The following is a 20,649-nucleotide window of genomic DNA, read 5'->3' as shown; positions in this document are numbered from 1 at the left end:
GGCGGCGCTGGCTGGCATGTGGTGCTGGGGGATTGAACCGCGGTCCCTGTGCTTTGCTAAGCTTGTTCTAAGTAAGTGCTTTAGACCACTGAGCCATCTGACCAGCCCCAGAACTAGGGCCTTTGCACTTGCCAGGGAAGCACTTATTCCACTGAGCCGTCTCCCAGGCCCCGTTAATGATGGTAGAACATGTGGGTCATCTTCATGTTCCTTCACTACACATACGCGTGTAGGCTTCTGTGATCAGAGGGCCTGCCCAGTGACACAGTGGGACTTGTAGAGCATAGGTCATGCCAGCCTTCTCATTTGCAGTCTTTCCCACGGCTCTGGTGCCCTTATTCTCCAGGTGTCCAAAACTTTCACTCAGAAAACCTTGGACCATGTGCTGGCGAGGTGGCTCAGTGGTCTAGAGCACCTACTTGGAACAAGCTTGGCAGAGCACAGGGTCCACGGTTCTATCCCCCAGCACCACATGCCAGCCAGCCCCGCCCCTTGGTGGGCTGAGCTGGACACACACACACACACACACACACACACACACACACAATAAATAAATAAATGTTTAAAAAAATAAATAAAAAAAGAAAACCTTGGACCAGTCATCTTACTGCATTATTAAGGAATATTTTTAGTTCCCTCGTATATTTTAAATGTAGTTGGAAATTATAATATCAAATGCTTTTGAGAGAAAAGGAATTCTCATGTAGATTACTTCATTGGGTGTATTTTGAACTAAATTGTTTTTTAAAAGTATGATTTGATGAAATACTTATTTTCTTCTTCTCAGTGCTTGTTAAAATTAGAAATGTTGGTCACAACCTGATGCATATGTCTACTGCTTTTCTTCATTGTCATTCAGCAAAGAGATCATATCAGGTCATTTCAGATCTCCTATGTATCCAGATCAACTCAGTTTTAATCAAAACATGGTACTATAATGTTATCTTTGATTACAGTGTTTGTATATCTTTGTGTGTGTATGTTTTATTTTGATTTTCTTTGGCTGACAGACTTTATTCTTTGTTCTTGTTCATCAAAGGAATTAGCAGCCAAAGTGGTTCGCATGTTTCATGTAGCTGAGCCGAAACAATTGCCCTATATTCTGTGTAGTCCGTCTATGAGGACTGTGAATCCCTCTTCGGCCTTGAACTACCTAAGGAAGCTGGATGCCTGTGGCTTCTCCTTGGTTTTAGTGACTCTGGTCAAGGCAGCGCTGGCCCTGAAGATAGGAGATCTTGACATGCACAGAAGTGAAATGAGAAGTCACCCAGAGGTATGGGGCTCTGCCTGGTATCAACAGCAGGGTGGAGGAGGTTGAGCCCAGAGGAGTTTTGGCTTTTTCTTTTTCTTTTTTTTGGCAGAACTGGGGATTGAACTCAGGCTCTTGCGCTTTCCACGGACGTGCTTATTCTACCAAGCCATCTCCCTGGCTCAGTTTAAGCTTTTTATAGCTACTGCTTTCTTAGTTGTAATGGGCAGCCAGCTTAATATTAGAAGAGAAGTGATCCAAAGGGGACTTTGGATCTGAAAATGGAAAGGAAGTAAGGTTGATAAATGACAACATTGGAGCATCAAACATCTTTCAACTTAGTGTGAAACATTCGCACACTGTGATCGGTACAGAAGAACAGACAGGCTTCCTCTGCCCAGAGATAACAATCTGATGTGGCATGAGAATGTGGAGCGTTCACTGAAGAGGGAGCAGAATGATGCAAATTCTCGTGTAGAAAAGGGATAGTGAAGTAGATATCACAGGTGACTTTACAAAAGATTGGACATTTGAGTGCAATATCAAAGGAAAAAAGATCCTTGAAAAGAAGTCATTTAGGGATATGAGTTAAAGATGTTAATCATTTCAGGAAAGAAAACTGGAAGTTAGGTTATTTGAGCTTTTATTGTACCTCAGGGCTAGTCTAGGCCCCTTGCATATGTTATCCTTAATTCTCACAGCAGTGCTATAAGGTAGCTATTGTTATGACTGTTGGGCAGATGAGGCAGTTGGGACCACATGATCATAGTTGGCAAGTTGGAAAGCCAGAAGGAGCCTAGTGGCTTGCTTTCAGAACCTGTGTCCTCTACTGTTGTTTTTGTTGCCTAAATATAGTCAAATGCTCACAGTAAAACGGGTTGTAAAATAAGTGAAGCGCTTTATTATTTTACAAGTGATGTGTTGTATTACAATGAAGAGAACATGTCAATATCGGGCATCTTCTGCTATGAAGAGTATAGTTCTAGAAAAAAATTAGTTTTCTCTTCATTATAAGTTCCATAAATTTGCACAACCCTCTCGCCCTTTGTGTTTTGTCTTTTTTTCTGTGGTACTAGGGATCCAACTCAGGACCTTAAGCTTGTTGGGCAAGCACTGAGCTAGCTCCCTGGCCTTTTTTTTTTTTTTTCTTTTTTGGGGCCTTGCTATGCAGTTCAGGCTATCCTTGAGTTACAGTAGTGTGCCACTGTGCCTGGCCTTAAAACCCCTTTTTTGTAGACTATGTACAAAAATAGAGCATCTTGATGTTTATTTAAATATTAATATCTGTAATAGTCATATTAAATTAATACAACTATTAAATATTAATAACTTTCATGATGATGTCTAATGTCTTTTTTTTTTTTTTTTTTTTGCGGAACTGGGAATTGAACTCAGACCCTTGCACTTGCCAGGGAAGTGCTTATCCACTGAGCCATCTCCCCGGCCCCCTAATACCTTATGGGATTCATTAACTACTCTTTATAAAAAATGTGATTTAATTAAATTGTTAATGGCTTAACCTTGAATCCCAAATGCAGGAGAGAAATCTTAATGCAGTGTATACTTTTCTAAATTTCTTTTCTATCTGAAGATGAAGTTAGTGTGTGGCTTCATTCTGGAACCTCGGCTACTGGTTCAGCAGAGGAAGGGACAGATTGTTCCAACAGAGCTTGCAGTTCACTTGAAAGAGACTCAGCCCCGATTGCTTGTGGCTGCAGTCCTGGGTTTACAGAAGAACAACAAAATTGGAATTGAAGAGGCGGATTATTTCTTTAAGGTTTGTTATCAAATCAATTAAAATTAATTTTTCTGGGTGGCTTGATAAAAATCAATGGAAAGACAAAAATAGGTAATATTTTCATTCATTTATTGAAAAAACTGACTTACATCTAGTAGTTTTTTCTGGAGAAACTTTGTTCGTGAAATCTTGCAACCAACAAACTCCTCTTAAAATGTCTGAATTTGCTTTTGCCGTGGCACTCTAGCGTTACTCGCGTGGCCCACATGGGAGTGTTCAGTCTAGCTATAATTCTATCAGTGCTGTATTTATTTGGGACACGAGGCCTTGTTTGTGTTTTCAAGGTGCTCTGTGGTAAAGATGAAGATAGTGTTCCTCAGCTCTTGGTAGACTTTTGGGAAGCGCAGCTGGTGGCCTGTCTCCCAGATGTGGTACTTCAGGAGCTCTGTTATAAGCTCATATCACAGTACATCTGGAGATTGTCTAAGAGGCAACTTCCTGATACCGTACCCTTGAGAACGTCAGAGGATCTGGTAAGATGATGGAATGGTATTTTAAATTAAACTTGCGCATTGCAGATACAGTAATCAGTCTTACTGTTAATAAACTGGAATTGAACCTAAATTTCTGTTACTAGATACCTTATTTTAACAAGTTAAAAGTACATTTAAAGCTTGTTATAAAAATTGCCCATATTTAGGTAATTTTGTTTCAAAGAATGTTCCGCATTTCTCCTGTATACTGATGCACAGTAATAAAACCTCAGTAGATAAAGCATGTGCAAAGGACACCACCAAATCGGTACTTCCTGAGCAGAGACGCAATAAGCACAACATGAGAGAAGAAACTGCTCTCACCCTCCCTGAGGGGAAAGGACTTCTGAAGGCTGGTTGGCTGGGAGGCCGCCTCAGCCGTCATCCGTTTCCTGTCAGCTGAGCAGAGGAGCATGACCAACGTGCAGTGCTCTGTAGCATTACACAGCCCCCGCTGCCACTCTTGCTCCCTGCCCCTCTCCAGCCTTTCATGGATGCCACACCTAGTGTGAGTTAACTGAAAAGGTCACTGGCTTCTTGTAAGCCATGGGAATTATCCTGAATTTGTGGAAGATATTTTGCCTCCCAAATGAAGTAGAATAAATAAAAACTATTTCCAGTATTACTGTTAACTCTTTCTAGTGTAAATAGTTCACAAGCAGTATAATTCTATTTGTTAGGAGGTACTTTTCTGGAATTTTTAAAATTTTGAACTGTAAGAAAAGATTTAGTGCAGATTACTTGGGCCAACAAGGCTGAACGTTTTCCATGGTAAAATATCAGAAAGACTTCCCATCGCTAGGACGGCATGTGCCTGGTTCTGTGCCATGGCAGAGGATTGCAGCTGCTTACGTTTTGTGAATGGGTGAGGTTTTGTTGCTATTGTGTTTTGTTTATAATAAATTCCTTTTATGTTTTAGATAAATGCCTGTAGTCACTATGGCTTAATCTATCCCTGGGTTCATGTTTTAATATCATCTGATCCCTTAGCTGATAAAAATTATACAGAAGACCTTTCGAAATTACAAGTAAGTAAAGTGCTATCTTTTGATTTAAGTTTGGTAAAAGTCAAGTGTCGTGTTCATTGAGAATGTATCTTTTTGGGGAAGGTCTGTTCTGAGGCATCCTCAAGAGCTGTGATAGAAATAGCCGCCTCTGTCTGCAGGTGGGGTTGTCTGAGCTCGGGCGGGTCTCACTGAGGTAAGCGGGCCGACTGCCCCAGGCTGTGTGACAGACATAACCAGGATGTTTTTAAAAAGACTCTGTGAAATCAAAATGTGACCAGTGTGTAGTGGTGTTTTTGTTTATGTGTGCGTGTGATTAAATAATGTAGATCTTTAAACCAACCCAACCACATATGATTGGTTGCGTCCTAGAAGAAGACAGGTCAAAATAAGCAGCTTATCTGGCTTCTTCTACAAAAGATTTTCAAAAAATAGTGAAGTGCAAGTAGAGAATTCAGAGAAGCCTGTAGGAATTTTGACCATATTAAGTGTTTTCCACTGAAAATGAGAAATAAAGCCTGCCATGGACTTGAAGGATCATGCTTGGTTTAATTGTGCATATGATTTTATTTAATGTAGTTCAGTGGCCCAAGGACCGAATATCACCCATACATTTGTAGGCTTTGGTCTGCCCAATATAGCTGATGACATATAAAAATCAGAATGTCAAGGGCCAGCCAATTAGCTCAGCAGATTAAAGCACCTGCAAGCAGGCACAGGGGCCAGGGGTTCAGTCCCTGGGTCTGCCGTGTTGGCCCTGCCCCCAGGGCGCACTGAGATGGCAATTGAGACTGGGCGTGGTGGTACATGCCTGTAATCACTATGAGTCTGATCTAGTAGTGAGACCCTGAACATCCTATAGGCCCTTCCCTAAAATACAAAAAAATAAATAAATCAGAATTTCATATCAGGAATTGTGATTTTCAAGGTGCTCAAAATATGAGCAGAAAAGAAAAAATATGAGCAGAACTGGGAACACAAGACCTTTATTGCCTCTTGAGATCTGAGGGCCACGATGAGCAGCCCTTGCTGACTCCTGCGCAGCTCTCATTGGCTTTCACCACCCCAGAGGCTGAAGGGCTCTGTCTGCTCTGCCTTTATGCCTTTTCATTCCCGCTCAGGCTGCAGAGTTTATAATCCCTGATTTGATTTTAACAACATCCTTGCTTCTGCAGGCAGACCCCAAATTGGGGATGAGAGCAGGGTAAAAGGCCTAAGAGGCCTGGTGTCTTGGACTGAGTTTCCAGACAGGATCATGTTGGTGTTAACTCAGAGCTGGAGTTATTTGTATTTCTGTGACAAATCACCAGTGAAGACTCTTGTTATTTAGTACCCTTATGCTGTAGAGGTGAGGGCTTAGCCTTAGGTGTTGCCCCCCCCCCCATGGAACCTGGGATTGATTCAGGCCCTTGCACTTGCCAGGCAAACATTCATTCTACTGAGCTATCTCCCCGGCCCCTGAAGCCTTAGGTGTTTTCATTTCCAAATATTGCTTGAGCCTGGGCTGTAACTGTGGACAGCAGTGGGCTCTGCACCTCCTCCTAGAACATGAATAGTAATGACATACTTAAGAATCACAAGCGCCATTTCACATTCTGCTGTGAAGTTTTAAAGCATACTCATTGCTTGAAAAAGTACTATCTAGTGATCTTTTAAAATCCATTTTAAAGTATTTAAAAAGGGTATACTTTTCCTGAGAATCTTTGCTGCTGAAGGATAGAGTGCTAGTATTATAGATAATTTTTCCTAATGGGTGTTGCTGGATATGACAGCATACATACCCATAGTCTTAGCACTGTAGGAGGCGAGGCAGGAGGATTACAGAGACCCTAGACTCCAGTACCAAAAGAAATAAAAAGGATAGAAATGTTAAAGTAAACTTGCTAAATTACTTTTCTAATTACAGCTTTTTCTATATTATCTCTGTTAATTAGTCTTCATCATTAAGAAAATATCAGAAAACAAGCTTGCACTGGTTCTCACCTAGAAGAATGGGAACATTGAGAATCACTTGGAGAGCTTTTCCAAAATTGTGTGACTGTCCTCTCCTCCCCTTCTTACAAATTTGATACAACTTTGTCTATTGTCCTTAGTCATTTTAAGAGTATATCGGTGGTATAATTAAGATCTATTTTATGTCCAACAGCTGCTATTTGGGGGGATACAGTAAATGTCCTGCTCTTGCTGAGACTATCATGGCTCTTACCCCTTCTGTGTCCTTGCCAGCCATCTTTCCTTAAAAACACAGTTACAGTCTTCTGGAAGAGAAGACAAATATGTGGACTCCAGCCCCACAGTCAGGGCTGAGGGTGGGAGGGATCTTGATGACAGAAGGAAGTAAATAGTACGCCGCTGGCTTTGGAGAGGAGTCCATTTCCAATGTTGAAAGACAGTGGAGTACTCTGAGGAGCAGGCTACGTTAACAGCACTTTAAAGAATAGCAGTCACCTTTGGTCCACTCCTCATCTAGTGAAATCCATGCTGTGTAGTGTTTCTTAGCATTGTACATTGGTCTTGAACTTCTTAATTATATGGAGAAAGCTAAGTAAATGCTCTTATATTTTCTTTTTTGTACCATCTATGGATTAATTTCCTTTTTTTGCTGGGTTTGGTGCCCTGCCTTCCTTCTTCCTACCCCACCTGTTATTCCAGTGGATCAAGGGGAGATAGAGGCATAATCTGTTTCCTTCCTTGTTAGAGATCCTGTGGGTGAGAGATTACCATTTTCTTTCATTTTTGTCACTTTACTGTCAGGAAGTTATTCAGATGATAATTTATTACACTTGCTGAAAGCATAGATACCAACCTTGCTCTCCTCCTTATTCTTTGGTATTCTGGAATAAAATAATCATGCTGAGTGTGATTGAGTAGTTGATGTTCCATGGCCTCCTGTAAAGCTGAGGACATGCTGCAGTGAAAAAGAGAAAGGAAGAAGAAACCAGACTGTCACATCTGTCCTGCAGGTCAAAGGGCAGGTGATTATTTTTTCATAGAATCAGTACTACTATATGCAAATTAAAATACTAGTAAAATTGATTAAAAGTAAAATACTAGTGGAGCCCTAAATACTGGAATAATAGCTGCTTCTTGTCATTCAGCTTGAGGTAAAAGAATTGGTGTAAGTGATCGGGTTCTAAACAACAGTGTTAGTATTTTTTATTTTATATATACATATCATATAATATATGATATATATATATATATATATATAGTATGCCCATAGAAAATTTGAAAAATATAGAAAAGTATGAAAAGAAAGTCAGAAATGACTTTGTCCTGCCATTCATTGAACTAATCTGTTTCAAAGGCAGTCCTCTTCCAGGCATTTCTGTATGTGTATACTTTTTATTACAGTGATCACATTCTGAACATAACTTTGTATTACAATATTTTACTCATCATTTTATCACATTTTCCTTTAGCCTTTGAAAACATAATTTTTATTTTTATTTTTATTTTTTTTGCTGTACTGGGGATTAAACTCAGGACCTTGTGCTTGCCAGGCAAGAGCTTATTCTACTGAGCTATCTCCTCAGCCCTGAAAACATAATTTTGATGACTATTATGTCCCAGAATATCAATGAACTATAATTTATTTGTCATCCTTATTTGAACATTTAAACTACTTCTGATTTTTCAATATTAACATTCTTATGCTGAACATTGGAAATAAATCTTTGACTATCACATATTATGTTTTTACGATAGGACTCAAAAGAACTGTTAGTTTTAATTTTGTCTTTTTAAAAACTTAATTCGCTTATTTGTTTTGCGGAACCGAGGATTGAACTCAGGCCCTCTACTGAGCTATCTCCCCAGTATAATTATTAGTCTATCCAGAGTAAATGAAATATTTTTAAATGATTGCTTCTATTAAACTGATCTTTATTTCTTTAAACTAGAGGCAGATTTAAGATTATCTAATACTACATACAGTTCTCTTATATTTACTGAAAAAAGTCATATGGGTATTCTAAAATTGTAGTTTTTTCTTCAAGTGAAGACGGGTATCTTTTCATTTAAAAATCTCTGCTGTATACCTGTGCTTTAGGTTTTCAGATGCCTCACGCTCTGACCTGTCACTTTGCTATTCCTAGTCTCTCATATGCGGGCCTTCATCTGACATAGCTTCCATCGTTCCCTTCCTGGAGCCGCTCTCGGAGGACACCGCCGCTGGCCTCAGTGTCCACGTCCTGTGCCGGACCCGCTTGAAGGAGTATGAGCAGTGCATAGACACACTGCTGGAGCGGTGCCCAGAGGCCGTCATTCCATACGCTAGCCACGAGCTGAAGGAAGAGAGCCGGGTATGCTTTGGGATTGTGCTTTTAGATGCATTCAGTGACCATCAGATTTGATAGTCATGTTACTTTGTTTAATGAAGACAATTTATGCCAGCCCAACTTTATATAACTGTGTGTAGATCCATTGAGCATATGCTTAATATTACCTGTTTTGAGTATAGTTGATGCTGTTGAAATGCACAGTAAAGACATGCTACCATCTTTGAAAGAACACTGTTTGGAGATTGTGTTAGCTTTCCCATTACTGCATTTCTGATTCCTAGGGTTTCTTTTCTTTTTTTTTTCTATATTTTAGGGAAAGGTGTACAGGATCTCACTGCATAGATTGGGTCTCACTGTGTAGATCAGAATCGTAGTGATCCGCCTGTTTATAGCCTCCCAAGAGCTGGGATTACAGGCACGCGTCATCACACCTAGTCTCAATTGCCATCTCAGTGCGCCCCGGGGGCGGGACCGGCGTGGCAGGCCCAGGGATCAAACCCTTGGCCCCTGCGCCTGCTTGCAGATGCTTTTAATCTGCTGCGCTATTTGGCTGGCCCCAATTCCTAGGGTTTCTACTGTACCTTCAGTTTTACTCAGAGAGCGTCATGCTTCATCCCTCAAAGATCCATGCCTCACCCCCCAGGCCTTTCTTTGGAATCTGGGTGGAAGTCTCCGTGACCCACAGCTCTGGCTTTGTTTTTTGTTGTTGTTGTTGTTGTTTGTTTTTTTAAATTTTTATTTATTTATTTGTGTGTGTGTGTGTGTGTGTGTGTGTGTGTGTGTCCAGCTTAGCCCACCAGGGGGCGGGGCTGGCTGGCATGTGGTGCTGGGGTATTGAACCGCGGTCCCTGTGCTTTGCTAAGCTTGTTCTAAATAGATGCTTTAGACCACTGAGCCATCTCACCAGCCCCAACAGCTCTGGCCTTGTGTACCCCAGCAAAACTAGCATCATGAGATGATGACACAGAGGTCTGCTCAAAGCAGGAGCAGTACCCAGTTCCCTTAGAGCACAGCAGGGCAGCCTCTGTGTGCCTGGATGTCTGAGCACTGAAATGAATTGTGGGGAGCCAGTTCCCTGGGAGGTTTCTCTTGAGCAGGGATTCTTCTCAAACGAAAATTGACACTTCTGTACCCTAAATCTACAAATTCTGAGGTGCCCTCAAGGCATCTATCTTCTTGTCCCTATGGAAAGTACTTAGTGTATTTTTTTGAATGGTACTAATGTCTTTAGCAACTACCAGTCCATTTTAACCCCAACTTTACTTACACATGCTTCCTTTTGAGCCAGAATTTAAGATTTTCAAATTTTTCGGACCTGGTTTTTGCCTCTGATTCTGTCTAAAAGCAGTCGGCAGTGCCCGTGGGACAGCCTACTCATTAGCTGACCTGAGGTCTCTTCTCCTCCGTCAGTTACTGCCTTTACTGTCAGCCTCCCACAAAGTCTCAGGCACAGGTGAACTAGCAACAAATGTTTGTCAGAATGTAACACACATTGGGGCTGGTGAGATGGCTCAGTGGTCTAAAGCACCTACTTAGAACAAGCTTAGCAAAGCACAAGGGACCACGGTTCAATCCCCCAGCACCACATGCCAGCCCCGCCCCCTGGTGGGCTGAGCTGGCCACACACACAAATAAATAAATAAAATTAAAAAAAAAAAAAAGAATGTAACACACATGGTCTCTAGTCTGATTATTCAAAATCCTTGTTTGATACTGAAAACTCTTGGCCTCTACAGATTGTTCCTCTAAGCTAAGACTAGAATTGCCCATCAGACTGTGCTGACAGCATTTTAAGCTTTCTTTAGCTCACTTTCTTGAACTGTTCTGCAAACCAGTTCTAAAAGATTCTGAACAACATAGTATGTATAGTTAGGCAATAAACCCATCCCTGAAGTACAAGCTTCCTGTATTAGTTAGCTTCCCTGTGGCTGGGGCACAAGACCTCACAGCCACAAATTAAGAGGAAAGGTTTATTTTGGCTCATGGTTTCCAGGGATGTGGTCCGGTTGGCTAGCCCAAGCAGTAACACCATGGTAGTTGTGGTGGGGGTGCGGGTGGCTGGGGAGAAATAAAGCTGCTTAGTTTTTGATGGCTAGGAACCAGAGTAGGGGCAGTACCCGAGAGGAAAGACAGAGACCCTGTCTCTGTCAAGGTCACACCTTTGGGCCCCACCTTGACTAGAAAAGCTACAAACATCCTTTATTGCTCTTTGGGAGGGTCCCAAACCTTTCAAGCTGATAGTCCACTTTTACTGTCACAAAGGTGATAATCTGAAGATTTGGGAAGCATATTGACCAGGCATGGTGGTACATGCCTGTAATCCTAGCTCTTGGGAAACTGCGGGGGGAGGATTGCTTTGAGTTTGAGGCCAGCCTGGGGTACAAAGAGAGTGCAAGGCCAGCCTGAACTGTATAATGAAACCCTGTCTTAAAGACAAAAATACATAATATATTATTTTTGGTGTAATTTAGATTTTAGTTTAGGAATTAGCAGATTTTAAGCTGCAGTCCTGTCGTGGCAAAGTAGCTCACTGAGCAGTCTAATGCACCTGCTTAGGCAAGCTTAGGCAAGTACAGGGACCACAGTTTGATCACAGACAACACATGCTGCACCAGCCCTGCCCCCAGGGTGGACTGAGCTGGACACAAAAACAACAACAAAAAAAAACATGCTGCAGTACTTTTTCTTTCTTGCTTGCCATTAACACATGATAGGAGGACATTCTTCTTCAAAATCGCCATGTATGTATGTGTATTTCAAGTTGCAAACTTTTATTTCACCTTAAGCAGATGCCTGGCTGCTAACATTGCTTCTGTTATAATGAAGTATAAAGTCCATCAAACTAAAATTAATTTATTTTTTCCTAAGACAGACTCTATGGTGGAAAAAACTTCTACCTGAACTTTGTCAGAGAATTAAGTGTGGTGGAGAGAAATATCAGCTTTACTTGTCATCATTAAAAGGTAAAATGATTTTATAAATGTATGTCTGAATTCTGAGCTTGCTGGAACCTTGCTTTCTCTCATTTTTTCCTGTGATTGTCAAATGGAATGAGGAGGGCTTACGGGATCACCTGGAGAGCTTGTGATTTCTAGCTTGGAAAATTATTTCATCTTTTTTGGTCACAGAGCTGACACTTAAAGTAATCTCATCAAACAAATTATCACAGATGTAGGAACTCACAGCTGCAATATTTTAAACATTTATAAGCCTTTGTGATAATTATCTTTTATTAACAATCTCAGTGTTTAATGTACTTCATGTAGGAATTTATTAAGATTGAGGGTTTTTTTGATTTATTTGCTTGTTTGTTTTTTTGCGGAACCAGGGATTGAACTCAGGCCCTTGCACTTGCCAGGCAGGAGCTTAAGCCCTTGCTTAATACTCATTATCTTGGGCCAGGGAGATGGCTCAGTAGAATAAGTGCTTCCCAAAACACAAAACAAAAGATTATGAGTATTAAGCATATTTGTAGATATTAAAAAATGATACCTTAAGAATTTTTAAAAGCTTAAAGTCTTTATACTGTAGATTTTCTTTTAACAGCATAGGTAGTTTCTTGAATTTTTATAATTCTTAGTCATTTACAGCCTTTTTTTTTTGGTACTGGGAAACTCATAACCTCACACTTGCCAGGCAGGTGCTGTGCTACTGAGCTCTATCCCCAGCCCTCGTTTACCAATCTGTATATCTTTTTATTTAATTTTGGTCTTTTTGAGACAGAGTCAGGGTCTCATTATGCAGTTCAGGCTGGCCTTGAGCTCACTTAGTAAGTCAGGCTGGTCTTGACCTTGCAATGATCCTACTGCCTCAGCCTCCTGGGATTATAGGCATGCACCACCATGCCCAGCCTTCGTTGGTCTCAAGTGCCATCTCAGGGTGCCCTGGGGGGAGGGGGGGAGCAAGCAGGCCCTTGTGCCTGCTTGTAAGTGCTTTAATTTGCTGAGCTATTTGGCCAGCCCTTTTTTGGTGTTTTTGAGACAGGGTCTTACTGTGTAGTTCAGGATGGGCTTGAACTTACTATGTAGCCTAGGCTGACCCTGAACTCACAGTTACTCTCCTGTCTCATCCTCCTGAATGTACCACCAAGCCTGGCTGAAATGATTTTCTTAATCTTACTCAGCTAGTGTGTTGTGTTGTCTGGATCCCTTCCCATGTCGGTCTTATGCCAGAGCAAGAGATCTTGTTAATAATCATTGCTTCTGTCTTCATGACCTTTATAACAGGATGGTCATTCCTTTGTGTAAAGGGTAATTTAGACCACTGCATGTTGGACATGACTCAGGATAGAATTTATATTGCAGGAACTCAGCAAATAGATAAGGGGTGAGGACACAAGGATCATACAGGGAATAAAGTAAGGATGGAGTTGTAAGTCCAAGTGCATGCTCACTGAGAATGTTCTCAGGTGTCACCCTTCTCTTCCTGGGAAAGCATGTATCTCTTAAGGAGTAATAATAATATAATCATTTTTACAAAAATATTAGAAAAATTCCTTAATATTAAAAATATTTATTAGACCACTTTTGCAGTTTAGAAGAAAAGGTAATAGTCCTGAAACTAGATTTGTCCTTATTAATAACATGAAAATTTCATAACAAGTGGAACCAGTTATCTAACAGCTAATGGTTCTTCCTGACCTAGTGAACAGTCAGTATATTAGCTTCAGTGTAATCCTGCCACTAAAATAGTATGCAGATGGGTATATAATTTTGAGAGAATGTAGCAATCTAGCAGTGAAATGGTAACTCCAGTACAATACAATAAATGTTACACGATTATAGAAAAGATACATTAAGCTATTAAAATGGTAATCTGTGGATTGAAGAGGCTGTTTTTTCTTAGTTCTAACACTTTATTGTCTGAATTAGCTTTTAATTGATGAACTAAAATGAAAATTTGTAAGAAAGATTTTTAATTCTAACCCAAGTTTTCTTTCCCATAAACAGAAACACTGTCAATTGTTGCTGTGGACCTAGAATTAAGAGATTTCTTGAGTGTCCTCCCAGAAGATGGCACTGCGGCATTTTTCTTGCCTTATCTTCTTTACTGTAGTCGAAAGAAGTCATTGGCATGACGGTGCAATTTGAAAAACCTCACAATAGCATATGAAACTGAATTTTAAAAAACTCAGTGCCAGGTAAAAAAAAGCCAGTGATTTTTTTTTTCTTAAACATATGATTTCAAGATGCTCATCTTACCCCAAGTAGTGGCAACTCTTGATTTCATAATTGGAGCCTGAATCCACTTAATTATATAGAATGTGTAAAAAAAAAACCTCAAGGTGGAAGACTTCCTCAAAGAACCACTGTGTTTTTAAAGGCAGATCCTGACTTCTATTCCAAGGAACACCATCAACTCCATTGTTGAGGACATAACCATCATTTTCATCCTAGGAACACTATTAGGGAACTTCTCCAAGTATCCAGAATTTTATCTTCTTGATTTTTCCAGATTTCTCTACCAGGTTACTTTTCTTTTTAAATGATTCTCTGTGAGAAGGATGTAAATGTTTTGCTATGGTAAAAGATATAAGCATTATTTTCTTGTTACTTTAAAAACTAATACTGTCTTTCACTGAATGCAAAGAAGCGAAAGTTTACAAAGCTGGTTGTATCTTGGCTTTTAATCTGATTTGTTGAATGCATATTTTCTTTCACCCATAACCTTGTTGCCAGTTTTTGCTGATATGTACTCTTGGTCTTTCAACTAGAGTATATGTGAAAATAAAGAACTATATCGTGATATTCACAATGTCTTTTCAACTTCTTGTTGAACAGCTTTGAGTCCAAGTTCCACTCAGTGAAATGTCTGTTGAATACAGTTAAAACTGGGGAAAACTTATAATTACCTGGTGTCTGACACAACAGGTCTTTTGTTATTTTGGTCTTTCTTCTGATAGCAAATTCCTTTTTGGTGGTACCAGGGATTGAACTCAGGACCTTGCACTTGCCAGGCAGGCACTTACTACACTGAGCTATCTCACTGGCCCCCCAGTAGCAAATTCTTAAATTATTATTTTATTATCTTAATTTTTTTTTTTACTACAATATAATATAAAAGCATTGTTTCTCATCTGTGCCTTTCTCCAGTTCCAGATGCAGTCCTTTTTACCATGTTTTCAAGTGTTCAAAACTCGGAGTGGCATATTTTTCTTTTGCTTTTAATTTCATGCCCCTGCCCATGGGTTTGTTAGGTGTGTCCATAGGATGTTAGAGGGACTGATGGGAAGGTGATGGTTGGCGACATTTAATAAATCTCAGTATGACCCTTTGAAGACCATCAGGACATCTTGTCATAGATTTTTTTTGAATGCTTTTTGCTAGTGTCCCTAATCACGGTAGGATGAGTGGCCTGTGTAACTCAGTTGTGTTACCTATTACATAGCAGTGATATATTTCCGTCTTCAAAAGTAACAGCATCCCCTGCAAATGCACAGAGCTATTTCCAGTCTTTTCTTTTTAACGTTTCTAGCCATTCCAAAGTAAACGTTCCATTCAATGCTCACACATTGTTTTATCTTTTTTCCCACTTATCACCAATTTCTTTCTTTCATCCAGACTTGGTCTCTATAGAAAAAGAAATTTTAAGACCATTATTTAAAGTACTATATTTTATATGGTTTAAAGGGTTAGTAAATTGTGCATTAAATGTATTCTGATTTTCAAGTGTTATTTTGTTTAATCATTCTTAATTTGTTTATATTTTTCTATTTTTTATATGTTTAAAAATTTTTTATTCTAATCTTTAATTAGAGAAAAATTATTTCCATCCAAGGTTCATATTAATTATAAAGGCATAAAGAGTAAATTTACAGTGGATGAGCCTGCCATCTACCACTGTTGCAAAAGCTCAGGCTTAATCATTATTGGAAAAAAATCATTCTCTTGTGCCTCCTTGCATAGGACACTTGAGAAAAATAGATCACTTCTGTGATAGTCTTGCCAAAAACATGTATCCTGAGCCTAATCATGAGGAAACTTTAGAAAAAACTCAGATTGAAGGACCTTCCATGAATTGACTGCCCTGCATTCTTCATATGTGTGAAAGACAAGACAAGGTACTGCCAGGCATTGTGGCGCACCCCAGTAACCCTGGCCCTCCAGGAGTGTGAGGCAGGAGGACAGCAAGTTGACGCCCTGCCAGGACAACTTAGCAAGACTCTGTCACAAAAAAATAAAAGCTGGAGATAAGCTCAGTGAGAAGGCCCAGGGTTCAGCCCTGGTTACAGCAAAACAAACAGGAACTGTTCCAGAGTGAGGGAGATTAAGAGATATGCCTATAATAAGGCATGCTCTGCAATTTCATTTTTTCTATAGCACCTTTTTTTCTTCTCAAGGATGATTGGTGAAATCAGAATTTTTTTTTTTTTTTTAATGTATTTAGGGCAGGGTCTACAGGGTCTAACTACACAGATGAGACTCGTAGTGATCCTCCTGTTTTCAGCCTCCCAAGCATGCTTCCACACCTAGTCTCAGTGCACCCTGGGGGCTTTAGTCCGCCCGAACTATTTGGCCAGCCTAACATTTGTAGTTGTTCCCCCCCCCCCCGGAACGGGGGTAGGGGGATGGTTGAACTCAGGCCCTTGCACTTGCCAGGCAAGCGCTTATTCTACTGAGCCATCTCCCCGGCCCCAAAGTCAGTTTTCTGTTCTTGGTTTTATATATGTAGAGGGGAATGAACCATTACATTAAGTGTTAGAAGATAGCTACCGTTCTTTTCTGTTTTTAAGTTGTCTTTTGTTTTCCTCCTGGAGGCAGCTACAGCCTGGCTGATAATATCACAAGATTTCTTTTTTTCTTGTGCTCTTTTGTCTGTGTCATGAATGGCAGGCATTTTTCTGGGAGTCAGAGTTAATGTAGATTTTCTCAAAGCTTTATCCACCTTTGACATAACTAATTCAGACCGATTCACTTGGCTCCCCGTTTTTTTTGTGCCTAGGTACAACTATCTTTCTGTCCATTACTGTGTATTACAGCCCTGAATAATAGCTTTCCTCTTGGTAAGAAATTTCTCTTAAATTTTCTTTATTATTTATTGATTTGTACTGACAGTTGACCCCCCAGCCTTCTTATTGAGCTATATTCCCCACTCTTAAAACTTTTGAGACAGGGTCTTGCTAAGCTGCCCTGGCTGGGCTTAAATTTATAGTTCTTCTGCTTCCATTTCCCAGAGTGCCAGGATTATAGGTAATTTTTCCTAATGGGTGTTTTCCTTCACATTTGCTGTTTGTGCTATACTTTTTCTGTGTATCTTTAAAGTATTCTCTCAACGCAGCAGTCGTCTCCCTCTCCTCCTCCAGCTGTGTACACAGTACAAGCCTTCAGTGCCTGTGTGTGGGCTTCACCTGTGGCGTCATCCTCTGCATGCCAAGCATCTGTACATGTGAGTTTCCCAAGTGCCTCTCTGCTGCCTCTGAGCATGCTGCAGTATGGTTTACCTGTAAGCTAGTGTCCTTCAAAGACTATTTGTAGTTTTTATTCTCAGCGTTTTGATTCTTCACATTAATCAAGTTCCTGGCTTTATGACATTCACAGTGGGGCCATAATTCATATATCATGCTGCTGGTAGGAAGCTCTGAAGCACTAGTGGTACATACATTACTGTTCTATCAGGTAGCACAGGACAATTGTATCATATAGTGCAAGCCATCCAGCAGTAACATATGTAGCACTGGTGGGAACATGTTAAACTTCACGATTTGCCTCTTTTGACTTAGAAACCTCTCTTTGTAATACAGAGGGCTTTAATGGAGGTAATTTTCATGATAAAAGACTTGTAAGATCCAGAAGCAGAAATTGCACTTCATTTGCTCTAAGAATCTATCTTTGAGAGATTTTTTAAAATCTTGAAATATATTCATTTGGGTATTCCATTTATACATTTCCTCATTTTGATAAAGAAACAGCTGTTTTCTGTATGTAACTTTCGTGTTGGATTGGCCATTTCCTTTCCAACATTTCTGAACTCAGAAACTTGGGGAAGACCAAAACCTACATCTATAAGACAGGAATTTCACTATTTCATTCTTTATATGTGATCCATAAAGAAGCTCTTCATTTTCCTGTATTTTGTAGAGTACATATATGTGTGTGTATGTGTATACATGTATGTGTGTTTGTGTACATGTTCTTCTGGGGGACTGTTGCAGAAATTGGGGACCAGGGAATTGAAGTTTATTTTTCATTGGATGTATCCCAAACAGTAATCAATAATGTCTTCCTTTTTCCCTGAAACCATAGAAAGATGCTACTCTGCCTGACTGTCAAGATTTATATTGGTTTGAGATGATATGGATGTTTGAGGTTGACCTTGGCTTCTATTACAAATGAGCTGCTGCCCACAAAAAAATGAATGTTTTCTGTTAACAAGGCAAACAAATTGTAAACATACGTTTGAAGTTGTAGTTTGTTGCTCAGTAAATAATATGAGTACTTTTCATATCAAGAAGTTATGGTTACACTGCATCAAAGTGCTGTCTGTATTAGCTTAAAGACTACTGGTTCTATGGGGCTGGGGAGATGGCTCAGTGGAATAAGTGCTTCTCTGGCAAGCGCAGGGGCCTGGGTTCAATCCCCAGTTCTGCCAAAAACAAAACCCTGCTGATTCTCTTCTGAGTACCAGCTCTTAGGAAGTGCTGTTGAATAAAAAAAGTCTTATTGGAGGTAGAAGGAAGAAAGTACAACAGATCCACAGATGTTTCATGTTGGGAAAGATACTTAGGCAGCATGGCTTCTGAGTTATATTCATAATACATGAGTCCTAGAATCACAAACTGTATATTCACCTTCACTTGGCAGAACAGTGTAGGTGGTTTCCATCCCAGCATGAATGTGGTCAGTCACGTGGCAGTGGAGTAACCAAATTCCAGGTGTTGTTGGCAACATTTCAAGGGTTTGGAATGTTCCAGGGAAAACGTCAAAGACATCAGAACGATAAATGCCCCCGTGCTTAAATTAGAAAAATGACAGATAAAATATTGATAAAAATTCATCCAAATAATCCTTCTTTGACTTACCAGCTCAGGGTTATTAGAAAAATTGGTCTTTTTTTTTTTTTTTTAAATGAGTGCATTTTAATGAGTCTGCACATTCCTGTTTAATGCAAACATATGTGATCCTGGTCCTTGATTTTCACCTAAGGCTTCAGTACTGTGACTGTCACCTAGTGGTCATAAAGGATGGAGGGTGTGATGAATGAGTTTGTAGTCTGGACTACTCATGGCCTTCTGCACTGTGACTGGTTTGCCTCTTTGCCAGAGCACTTGAGCTGCATGGAGGAACTAATCTGGGGCTCCCTTTAGCTGCACCTCACCTTTGCAGGTCCTACACTATCTTGTCTGTGAAACTATAGGTAGAGAGAACGAAGGGAGCAGCAAATGAGGCCTGTGGTGAGAGGCTGGCACAAGGGGAGTTTAGGCAGAGTCTTAGCTAGCTAGAGGCAGGTGCTGGATGGACTTCCACAGGCATGAAATTGAAAGTCCTCTAAGAACATACTACACCACTGTAGAACAAAATGCACATTATAAAATGAACTTCTGCAGTGTGCTTTTTAGGTAGCTTCATTTTCTACATTAACTCAAGAAAGCATTTCTGAAAGAACCATTGGTTCCTGCTGAAATCGGCACAGGGTCAGGAATTGGAGCAGAATTGAGATCCAGGAGGTCAGTTTCTTGACACCTAACTGATGATCTCGTTTGCCTCAGGCCACTTAAGATACCCATCCTAAAACAGGCGGGGCAGAAGTTACGCTAAAGTCTTGTCCTGAGCTGTGCTGTCTGGTTCATCATGACATGGATACTCCTTCCCTCCCTGTTAGCAGTTCCACTCAAATGCCTTACTTGGAATGTATGAGCAGAGCTCCACTAAAAGCCTGTAAAGAATGCAAATCCGAAAAACCCACGGTATAGCAAGGCTGGAATGTCAGTTGAAATTTCCGGGCCCTCTAATCTTTGAAGCTTTCAATTTTTCATAAGTATATCTGAGGAAATATTTTCTTCATATTAAAACACATAGAACTACAGCAAGAATGACTGCCATGGCTAGCTCTTACCTTGTATTGGAAGCTGTGGCCATGAAAATGCACAGAATGCAGGTCCACTTCATTGCCCATGCCTAACAGATACCAGTTGACCTTGTCCCCTACATGCATTGTGAGGCCTTGTAAGTTTCCAAACATTCTTCCATTGATAGCTGGAAACAACAACATGACCTCAGATCACCTTTCAGGATATTTTAGCCAAAAAACTTACTTCCCAGAAATATAATTGAGTTCATGTAAGGAGGCTTTTTGATGTGATACAGCGTACTTTGCTACACATGGGGAAAATGAATATTCTGAAGGTCACTGATGTCACACCCTGCTTTCTAGTCACTTTGTACCAGAAGACTTAAATCCTAAGTGAATGTATTTAAAAGAGGATGAGATTCAGAATTGGGAGACAAACTGGTAAGTGATTCTAAGAAGAGTTTACTTTTGGACAAGACTCTGCTTCTCAAATTGAGGAAAAGTAGCTTAAAATGAACAAGTAGTCACAAATAAAATTTTACTTAAAAGAAAAAAATAACATGGAACAGGTATTTTCTATTAAGTATTGATATGTTAAAGTTTAAGTCCCTATAGAATATGAAGAAAAAAAAGAATTTAGAAAAATAGGAATAAATAGTTACATATTTTTACACAGAAATTTAGAAATGTAACCATATACAGCATTGTAGCAGGACAGTCCTATGACTTTTTTGTCTTGTCTCTTGTTTTTAAATGAAGGACCATTTTGTATCTGTATATTCAAAATAGGATAGATATACAGCTGCTTTCTTTTTCTTTTTTTTTGAGGCAGGGT

General features: G+C 40.0%; 2 protein-coding genes across 2 annotated transcripts in view; one reads left to right on the top strand and one right to left on the bottom strand.

The window, feature by feature from the left end:
* Hps3 (HPS3, biogenesis of lysosomal organelles complex 2 subunit 1) overlaps window positions 1–14,554 on the top strand; it is a 69,868-nt gene extending 55,314 nt beyond the window's left edge. The window contains exons 10-16 of the mRNA XM_004637982.2: window positions 1,040–1,273; window positions 2,841–3,026; window positions 3,332–3,520; window positions 4,441–4,548; window positions 8,622–8,828; window positions 11,680–11,770; window positions 13,757–14,554. Coding sequence (XP_004638039.1) covers window positions 1,040–1,273; window positions 2,841–3,026; window positions 3,332–3,520; window positions 4,441–4,548; window positions 8,622–8,828; window positions 11,680–11,770; window positions 13,757–13,884 — 1,143 coding nt within the window. The 3' untranslated portion in view covers window positions 13,885–14,554. The remainder of the gene's footprint in view (window positions 1–1,039; window positions 1,274–2,840; window positions 3,027–3,331; window positions 3,521–4,440; window positions 4,549–8,621; window positions 8,829–11,679; window positions 11,771–13,756) is intronic.
* A 711-nt stretch (window positions 14,555–15,265) lies between these two features.
* LOC101568589 (ceruloplasmin) overlaps window positions 15,266–20,649 on the bottom strand; it is a 27,674-nt gene continuing 22,290 nt past the window's right edge. The window contains exons 13-15 of the mRNA XM_023722730.1: window positions 19,860–19,999; window positions 18,595–18,757; window positions 15,266–15,376 (exon numbers count right to left, since the gene is read on the bottom strand). Coding sequence (XP_023578498.1) covers window positions 15,360–15,376; window positions 18,595–18,757; window positions 19,860–19,999 — 320 coding nt within the window. The 3' untranslated portion in view covers window positions 15,266–15,359. The remainder of the gene's footprint in view (window positions 15,377–18,594; window positions 18,758–19,859; window positions 20,000–20,649) is intronic.

This window comes from Octodon degus, unplaced genomic scaffold (assembly GCF_000260255.1).
Source record: "Octodon degus isolate 3935 unplaced genomic scaffold, OctDeg1.0 scaffold00093, whole genome shotgun sequence".
NCBI classification, from domain to species: Eukaryota; Metazoa; Chordata; class Mammalia; order Rodentia; family Octodontidae; genus Octodon; species Octodon degus.
Note: the sequence above shows the minus strand (reverse complement) of the source record. Positions and strands in the feature narration are given on the sequence as shown.